Source organism: Lipotes vexillifer, unplaced genomic scaffold, assembly GCF_000442215.2.
Source record: "Lipotes vexillifer unplaced genomic scaffold, Lipotes_vexillifer_v1.1 scaffold1600, whole genome shotgun sequence".
In the NCBI taxonomy this organism is placed as follows: Eukaryota; Metazoa; Chordata; class Mammalia; order Artiodactyla; family Lipotidae; genus Lipotes; species Lipotes vexillifer.
The window spans coordinates 515,570-524,741 of NW_006799073.1; the positions used below are offsets into that span (position 1 = coordinate 515,570).

The 9,172-nt window shown below is 43.2% G+C and overlaps 1 protein-coding gene across 1 annotated transcript in view; it reads left to right on the plus strand.

Annotated features, from left to right (window-relative positions):
• Nucleotides 1–6,111: 6,111 nt before the first annotated feature.
• Nucleotides 6,112–9,172, plus strand: part of HSPA5 (heat shock protein family A (Hsp70) member 5) — a 4,803-nt gene continuing 1,742 nt past the window's right edge. The window contains exons 1-8 of the mRNA XM_007471486.1: nucleotides 6,112–6,129; nucleotides 6,212–6,434; nucleotides 6,528–6,759; nucleotides 7,198–7,335; nucleotides 7,646–7,758; nucleotides 7,856–8,246; nucleotides 8,377–8,614; nucleotides 8,918–9,085. Of these exons, the coding sequence (XP_007471548.1) occupies nucleotides 6,310–6,434; nucleotides 6,528–6,759; nucleotides 7,198–7,335; nucleotides 7,646–7,758; nucleotides 7,856–8,246; nucleotides 8,377–8,614; nucleotides 8,918–9,085 (1,405 nt within the window). The 5' untranslated portion in view covers nucleotides 6,112–6,129; nucleotides 6,212–6,309. The remainder of the gene's footprint in view (nucleotides 6,130–6,211; nucleotides 6,435–6,527; nucleotides 6,760–7,197; nucleotides 7,336–7,645; nucleotides 7,759–7,855; nucleotides 8,247–8,376; nucleotides 8,615–8,917; nucleotides 9,086–9,172) is intronic.

A 9,172-nucleotide genomic window follows, 5' to 3' on the forward strand; every position in this document is an offset into this window, starting at 1 on the left:
AACTATTTTAATGGCTACATATTTCATCATACTGACAAATCATAAATTGTCATTTCAAAATGGAAATTGTTTACTCCTGATAACAAATTTTTAAATGCCAAATTCATGCAAATTAAAGAAATTCTAGAATACAGAAATAAGTTAAATAGAAAATACGTTGTAAAGCTTATTTTAAAAGTAAATGGTGTAATACTCTCATACTATTGAGTAACCTGCTTTTTTTACTTAATAAAATTTGTTTTGCTAACTTTATAAGCTAATTCTAAAATTTATATGGAAATACAAAGCACCAAGATTAGCCAACAACACTCCTGAAGAAGAGTAATATGGAAGGAAGGACTTGTCCTACCAGATATCAAAATTTATTACAGTTGACCCTTGACCAGTGTGTGGGGTTAGGGGCACCAACCCTCTGCATAGCAGAAAATCTGAATGTAACTCACAGTTGTTCCTCTGTATCCACAGTTCTGCATCCACAGATTCAACCAACCTCAGATTGTGTAGTACTGTAGTATTTCCTATTGAAAACACGTGTGGTCCCATGCAGTTCAAACCTGTGTTGTTCAAGGGCCAGCTCTCTATAGCTATAGAAATTAAGACAGAGGCTAACAAAATACTATGAAAAATGGTGCTGGGACATTTGCGTATCCATGTGGAAAAAAATTAATTGTACTCACGCTATATACAACTCACACATTTAAAAAAATAAATTCCAGGGCTTCCCTGGTGGCACAGTGGTTAAGAGTCCGCCTGCCGATGCAGGGAACACGGGTTCGTGCCCCGGTCTGGGAAGATCCTACACGCCGCGGAGCGGCTGGGCCCGTGAGCCATGGCCACTGATCCTGCGCATCTGGAGCCTGTGCTCCGCAACGGGAGAGGCCACAGCAGTGAGAGGCCCGCATACCGCAAAAAAAAATAAATTAAATAAATAAATAAATTCCAATTGAATTATATAGATATAAAAGAGACAGGTTTTAAAAAATAAATTTTTAGCAGATAATTAAGAACAATGTCTTCTTGGACTTCCCTGGTGGTGCAGTGGTTAAGAATCCACCTGCCAATGCAGGGGACCACGGGTTCGAGCCCTGGTCCGGGAAGATCCCACATGCCACGGAGCAACTAAGCCCGTGTGCCACAACTACTGAGCCCGTGCCCTAGAGCCTGCAAGCCACAGCTACTGAAGCCCCCGGGCCTAGAGCCCATGCTCTGCAACAAGAGAAGCCACCACAATGAGAAGCCCACACACGTCAATGAAGAGTAGCTCCCGCTCACCTCAACTAGAGAAAGCCCGCGCGGCGATGAAGACCCAACACAGCCAAAAATATATTAATTAATTAATTAATTAATTAATTAAAAAATAAGCAGGGAGGCTATAAAAAATTAAAAAATAAAACAGGGATACACACATACACATTGCATATGAAGAAAACATCTTTAGAAGGCAACATAGTGACAGTGGTAACCTTCATTAGTGTAGGGTAACAGGGCTGGGGACTGGGTGGCAGGCCAACTTATTTTCACTGTATATTGTATATTGCACCCATTGAATTTTACACCATGTATATATATTTCCTATTTTAAAAATTTAGAAATTTAAGACATATATCAAATATTATCACTCAGAAGCTATAGAGGTAGCTCTTTATCCTCAATAGCTTATTTTACTTCAAAGGAAAACTTAAGAGAGAAGAAAAATTAAAAGTAACATTTTATGTATAAAATTAAAATGCTTTACAATTAATCAAGTACCTTAATCATAAATAGTTTTGTGAGGAGGCAGAATTATATCCATTTTACATACTAGTAAACAGAGCCTCAGAGAGATAAGGTGACTTGCTCCAAGTCACAGCTAGTTAGTGCCAGAACCGGAACTCAGTTTTTAATGCTTGCAAACCCCATGATCTTTCCCATCACACTGACACAACATGCCCTCCTAAATACCTTTCTCCAAAAAAACACGTGAAGAACAGAAAATGCTTTGTTACTTTTAAAAATTTATTTATTTTATTTATTTATTTTTGGCTGCATTGGGTCTTTGTTGCTGCGCGCAGGCTTTCTCTAGTTGCAGCGAGCGGGGCCTACTCGTTGCGGTGCGCAGGCTTCTCATTGTGGTGGCCACTCTTGTTGTGGAGCACGGGCTCTAGGTGCGCAGGCTTCAGCAGTTGCAGTATGTGGGCTCAGCAGTTGTGGCTCGCGGGCTCTAGAGCTCAGGCTCAGTAGTTGTGGTGCATGGGCTTACTTGCTCCGCGGCATGTGGGATCTTCCCGGACTAGGGCTCGAACCCGTGTCCCCTGCATTGGCAGGCGGATTCTTAACCATTGCGCCACCACGGAAGCCCTGTTTTTTACTTTTGTGTGTGGGGAAGGGCAGGGAAGTTTCTCTATTAATGATTAAATTCATTTTCTAAAAGTGAAGACAAAACTTATTGAATAGCACATTGCACCTTCAGAAGTACTAAAAAGTCTTACATGATTCATACCTCCTATTACTCCCAGCTCAGGTATTAGGGAGATACTTTTCTTTCACTCCCTTATTTAATGAAGGCTAAGGAATTATTCCCAGTCTCTTAATAAAAAAGACATCTTTGTGGCCAATATAAGAGAGATTTTTTTTTTTTTTTTAATTTTGGCTGCACTGGGTCTTAGCTGTGGCATTCTGGATCTACACCGTGGGATATTCGCCACGGTATCTTTAGTTGAGACATGAATGTGGGATCTAGTTCTCTGACCAGGGATGGAACCCAGGCCCCTTGCATTGGGAGCACAAAGTCTCACCCACTGGACCACCAGGGAAGTCCCCAAGAGAGTAATTAGATGTAGCACTTTTCAAAGCATTTCCAAAAATCTTTGTCAAATTCAGTGTAATCACCAAACTTATTATTTCCCATTGCAAGTAATCTTGAAAATTCACTCTCAAGAGGTGGCTTTCTTGAAGAGCTTCTAAAATTTATTCTCATAGTATATTTACATGATAAATAATAGCATTACCACTATTCTACAACTTTCCCATACAGTATCTCATTTGATCCTTGAAACAAGCCACTAAGACAGGCACGGACAGAAATCCCTGACATTCAATAGATGAAGAAACTGAGGCTCTGGGAGGTTGTTTTTTCCTACGGTCATGTGTCCTATCTCTTAGTTGAATATTCTCTCCAACAAAGCATGTGAAAAATTCTTAATTATCAGAACTTCAACTTGTCAGTCAACATTCAACTTGTCAATTACATAGGACTTTTCCTTTTCCTTCTTGCTCTATGCCTTTAATTCCCTTTCAGAAAGGACGATTTGGGGACTAAATAACATTTGATCCTAATCAGTCCTGATTCTGCTTAGCTTTCTGAGATCAGATGGGAAATAGAAATCTATTTTCTTACCCATAAGAGCACAAGTGAAATGAGCTGGTTTAAATTACTGGATAAACTCTACATTTGTCTATCGCCCAATATCAAAATACTTGTTAACTATGTAACCACTCTATATCCTAAAAACGATATGTAAGTGTTCTAAACCTGAAGCTCAGGATGACAACCTAGACTATAGAAATTAAAAATTAAACTGCCGAGGGGCTTCCCTGGTGGCGCAGTGCTTGGGAGTCCGCCTGCCGATGCAGGAGACGCGGGTTCGTGCCCCGTTTCGGGAGGATCCCACATGCCGCGGAGCGGCTGGGCCCGTGAGCCATGGCCGCTGAGCCTGCGCGTCCGGGGCCTGTGCTCCGCAAATGGGAGGGGCCACGACAGTGAGAGGCCCGCATAACGCAAGGAAAAAAAAAAAAAAAAAAAATTAAACTGCCGAAGCTCAAATCCTGGCTCCCTATCTTCTCAGCTGTGTGATCTCCTGGGCAAGTTTCTTTGCCTCTTGGAGCTTCGGATTCCTTAGCCCTAAAATTAGGGGTTTAAAAAAATGTTTTCATAAGAATTAAAAGAGATAATGCACTTAAAACATTTAGCATAGTGTCTAGCACTTATTTAAATATTGATAACTTGGCACTGACACTATTATTGGCATTTACGATTCAGCAAACTAGATTTATCTATGCACTTTCCTATTCAATCCATAAATGACTGCACTTTGCAATATATTGTAATATATAACATACCTAATATACTTGATGTTTAAAAGATACTACAACCACCAATATACTCAATTCCCTTTAGCAGTTAGCCAGATATCACTTTTCTAAATCTCAGAAAAAGTAGAGTTGCAAAGGTTACTCCATCAATCAAGGGTGAGGCTGAAACTAAGAGCTCTGTTTTTAATGGATATGGACTATGATATATACAGAAAATTTGCTTGAAATTATACATAGCTGTAATGTGGTAGAATGGTGATTTCTATCTTGATAATGGACTAAGGTTATCTAAAGAAAGGTCAGTGTTACAGCAGTATATAAATCCTTGTATACTATATACAATACAATCCTTGTATACAATCCGTTGAAAGAGATGGATGATGCAACTTCTGTAGTAAGAATGGAGTCAACTCTGAGTCACCAGTATAACCTTGAGGAGCACTAAAGGAGATAGGAAAATTCTTGAGTACTGACTCCTAGGCTCAGCATCTTAGTCAACTGTGTGTAAGATGTTTCAGTGCTATTTGGACACAGTATTGTTCATACAAGTGAATCTCAAGAAAACATTTAGTGCAAAAAATACTAGAGTCATTAGCTCCTGACTATGATAAGTCCCATAAATTTTCTGTAATCATCTCAAAAATATTTTGTGTCAGGCCTCTGGCCCGTCTCTAGTAGGTCCCCCCAAAAGATTTGTTGAATAAATGAACTTCATTTTTAAAAATTGTTAAGAGCATTGGCTACAGAATCAAGCTGACTTGGATATCCTAACTCCATCACTTATCAGCTCTATGACTTCAAGCTAGTTAACTAATCTCTTTTGGTTTCAATTTTCTCATCTGTAAATGTGAAATGCCAAGTATTGAACTGTAAGGACCAAAAGGCACAGGAGACAGACTAATGCTTGGCACATAGTAAGCCTGAAGTAAATAGCAGCTTTTATACTTTTTGCTACAAGAGTAAGGCTTTATCAAGACGTCTTTGTCTATCAAATGCGTTTAAGCACAGATCAGACCTTTTCCAGGAGTGAAGGTAAAAACATATCCAAAAAGGATGAGGAAGGCCTTGTAAATGATAATCTGATCCACAATGGGAAATGATGGTTAGGAAGAGGAAAGACAGGGGGTGACAAGCTAAGAAAATGATACATCCCAGGGTGGGAGTGATGGCATTAGTAAGCTCTTCAGGGGAGAGCTGCCACATGGGGAGGGGGCTGCGGAGTCAATTACTTTGGCCAGGCCTGCCCTGGAACTTACCGTGGGGCAAGGCAATGTGGAGAGGCCTGGTATAGACAAAGATAGCGGGGCAGTGGGTGCCGGGGAAAAATAACTGGCTAGTAGGAGCCATGACTCGCGACCGGGCAGTGCCCAGACCAGGCCCCAGTCGAGGGCTGCGGCCCGGTGAGCAACAAAAGGCCCTGGGGCTTGGACACTCTAGTACCCGTAGTAGCTATGAAGGGCAGAGAAATTTGTTCTGAGGTGATCACAGCATCTACGCTGATACCTGCCTGCCTGGGACGGGATGGAGGCGAGGAGGAGAAAGAGCCGCTTCCATCGGGAGGGATGGAGGAAGGACAGGCGGGCGGGCAGTGGAGAAGCAAGGAAGCCAGGTCCCACTGCCTCAGGGGAATCAGGCACGCTGGACTGGCTCCGGAATTCTTAGGGCCCAGCGTGGAGGCGGGACCTCAGCGGTTACCGACGGAAACCGCCTCGGAGTGGGCGGTCGCGTCACGGACAGGCAGCTACTAAACCAATGGACCTGGAGCATGGGGCGGATGTTGCCTCCCATTGGTGGCTGTTGGGTGCGCCCAGCAGCCAATGAGTCAGCCCAGGGGGCGTCGCGGTGACGTTAGCTGCGGAGGAGGCCGCTTCGAATCCGCAACGGCCAGCTTGGTGGCATGGACCAATCAGCGGCCTCCAACGAGCAGGGCCTTCGCCAATCGGCAGCCTCCACGACGGGGCTTGAGGGAGGTTATATAAGCGGAGTAGGCAACGGCGCGGTCGACGCTGACTGAGCTCTCATAGGCGCGTTGAGTTGGGGTTTTCGTGCGTGTGAGAGGTAGGTGCCGCGGCCTGCAGTTCCGTACCTGCTCTTCGCCTTGTATGCTGCTCCTCCTGACTCCGGGCTGTGTCGTCCTCAGCTCGGGCACCTCGGTGCGCTCTCGTGTTGCGGCCTGTGGCTGGTTTGCCTGCGAAGCCCTGCCTGCCTGCTGAGTGAGTGGACGACGGTGCCGGCAAGATGAAGCCCTCCCTGGTGGCTGCGGTGCTGCTGCTGATGCTCGGCGCGGCGCGGCCGGAGGAGGAGGACAAGAAGGAGGACGTGGGCACGGTGGTCGGTATCGACCTGGGCACCACGTACTCCTGGTAAGTGGGGTTTGTGGAAAAGGGGAGAATGGGGAGTGGCCTCCTGGGCTGCCGTGAGCGTCGCTGATTTCTTCTGTTCGGTTTTTCCGTCAGCGTCGGGGTGTTCAAGAACGGCCGCGTGGAGATCATCGCCAACGATCAGGGCAACCGCATCACGCCGTCTTATGTGGCCTTCACTCCTGAAGGGGAGCGTCTGATCGGCGATGCAGCCAAGAACCAGCTCACCTCCAATCCTGAGAACACGGTCTTCGACGCCAAGCGGCTCATCGGCCGTACATGGAACGACCCGTCTGTGCAGCAGGACATCAAGTTCTTGCCTTTCAAGGTTCGACCTGGTTTTTCTCTTCTAAATAGAAAGTGAGAAAAAAAAAAAGTGGGGGTGGTGGTGGTGGGAGTATTTAGGATTAAGAAGTTACTGAAAAACAGGGCAGAGACAAGCAAAAAGGATACAGACATGGTGTATCTATAATTTTTATTTAATAGTTTCAGTGTGTTACAGAACTTAAGAAAGTTAAGTTGGCAAAGAAATTTCATGCGTAACTACTCTGTCCGCAATAGTTTAGCATTAAGAGACTGGTTAAAACGGAAGAGGCTTGTAATTATTAGGCACCTATACTCCTTAAAGTATTTCTGTTCAATATTCAGCTCCAAAGGACCAAAGTAAACCAAACTGTGGGGGAAGAAGTGGGTCTTAGACATTCCTCTTTTTAAAGTTTAAAATGTCATTGCTTCTACGTCTGAAAATAATTATTCTTTAAAATAGGTGGTTGAAAAGAAAACTAAACCGTACATTCAAGTTGATGTTGGAGGTGGGCAAACAAAGACATTTGCTCCTGAAGAAATTTCTGCCATGGTTCTCACTAAAATGAAGGAAACTGCCGAAGCTTATTTGGGAAAGAAGGTAAGTACTTATATAACAATGTCGAGCAGTTTTATTATTACTATTCTTGATTGATTGTGTTGTGTTGATGCTTTCATCGTTTTAAAAATCTGAATGACATCCATGCATCAGTTTTAATTACTTGCGTGCTTTACTGTAGGCCAAACAAAATACTAGTGCCTTTCTTGTGTTATCACTTAATGCTTGCAAATCCATGGGTATAAAATTATATATTATACCCATCTTAATAAAGCGATGGTTTGGCTGTAACTTAAATAAAGGTTAAGCCGTGTGATAAAATATGTTTAATTATCTTTTGTTATCATTTTAGGTTACTCATGCAGTTGTTACTGTACCAGCCTATTTCAATGATGCCCAACGCCAGGCAACCAAAGATGCTGGAACTATTGCTGGGTTGAATGTTATGAGGATCATCAATGAGCCGTAAGTGTTAAATTAAAAAATATGGCATATTTGCCAAATGGGGAAAGGTAGACTTAACTAAGTCATTTATTTTTTTTCTTTCTCATTCTCCTAACAGTACAGCAGCTGCTATTGCTTATGGCCTGGATAAGAGGGAAGGGGAGAAGAACATCCTGGTGTTTGACTTGGGTGGTGGAACCTTTGATGTATCTCTTCTCACCATTGATAATGGTGTCTTTGAAGTCGTGGCCACTAATGGAGATACTCATTTGGGTGGAGAAGACTTTGACCAGCGTGTCATGGAACACTTCATCAAGCTCTACAAAAAGAAAACTGGCAAAGATGTTCGGAAAGACAACAGAGCTGTGCAGAAACTCCGGCGTGAGGTTGAAAAGGCCAAACGGGCCCTGTCTTCTCAACATCAAGCAAGAATTGAAATTGAGTCCTTCTATGAAGGAGAAGACTTCTCTGAGACCCTGACTCGGGCCAAATTTGAAGAGCTAAACATGGTATGTTCCTGTTTTTTGTTTTGCTAATGAGATCTAGTTAGACTGTCTGAGTTTGGGACAATGCATTTAGGTATTTTGACTATACCTGGGTATGACAGGCATCATCACAGTAATTTGTCACTTATTCTAGGACCTGTTCCGTTCTACCATGAAGCCTGTCCAGAAAGTGCTGGAAGATTCTGATTTAAAGAAGTCTGATATTGATGAAATTGTTCTTGTTGGTGGCTCTACTAGAATCCCAAAGATTCAACAACTGGTTAAAGAGTTTTTCAATGGCAAGGAGCCATCCCGTGGCATAAACCCAGATGAGGCTGTAGCGTATGGTGCTGCTGTCCAGGCTGGTGTACTCTCTGGTGATCAAGATACAGGTAAGCCAGTGTCACAGCATCTTCCATAGTGCTTCAGTGTATAATTAGCTGTTGCTTTAGAAAGCAGTAGATTATGAGCAGCAAGCTCACACAGCTAGTAAAGGGTACAGTGAGGTCAAGACCTGGCACAGTCTCAAGATCCTTAGCAACTATATTTAATTCATTGCTTCTGAAATGATTTTGCATAGAACCTAATCAAGTGGCAAGATGGAGAAGATGAAGTTGTATTGTTTGTGGGGTCTGCTTGGAATTGCTCCTGTGACTCCTGAATTAGAACTTAGCTCGATTAACTTACCTTTGCAGGTGATCTAGTATTGCTTGATGTATGTCCCCTTACACTTGGTATTGAAACCGTGGGAGGTGTCATGACCAAACTGATTCCAAGGAACACTGTGGTGCCCACCAAGAAGTCTCAGATCTTTTCTACAGCCTCTGATAATCAGCCAACTGTTACCATCAAGGTCTATGAAGGTAATTGCTTACATTTGTTAATACCATGGTATGTTTTTGAAGAGCTTGACTTCTTTTAACATACTCTATTGAAATGTCTAGGGAAAG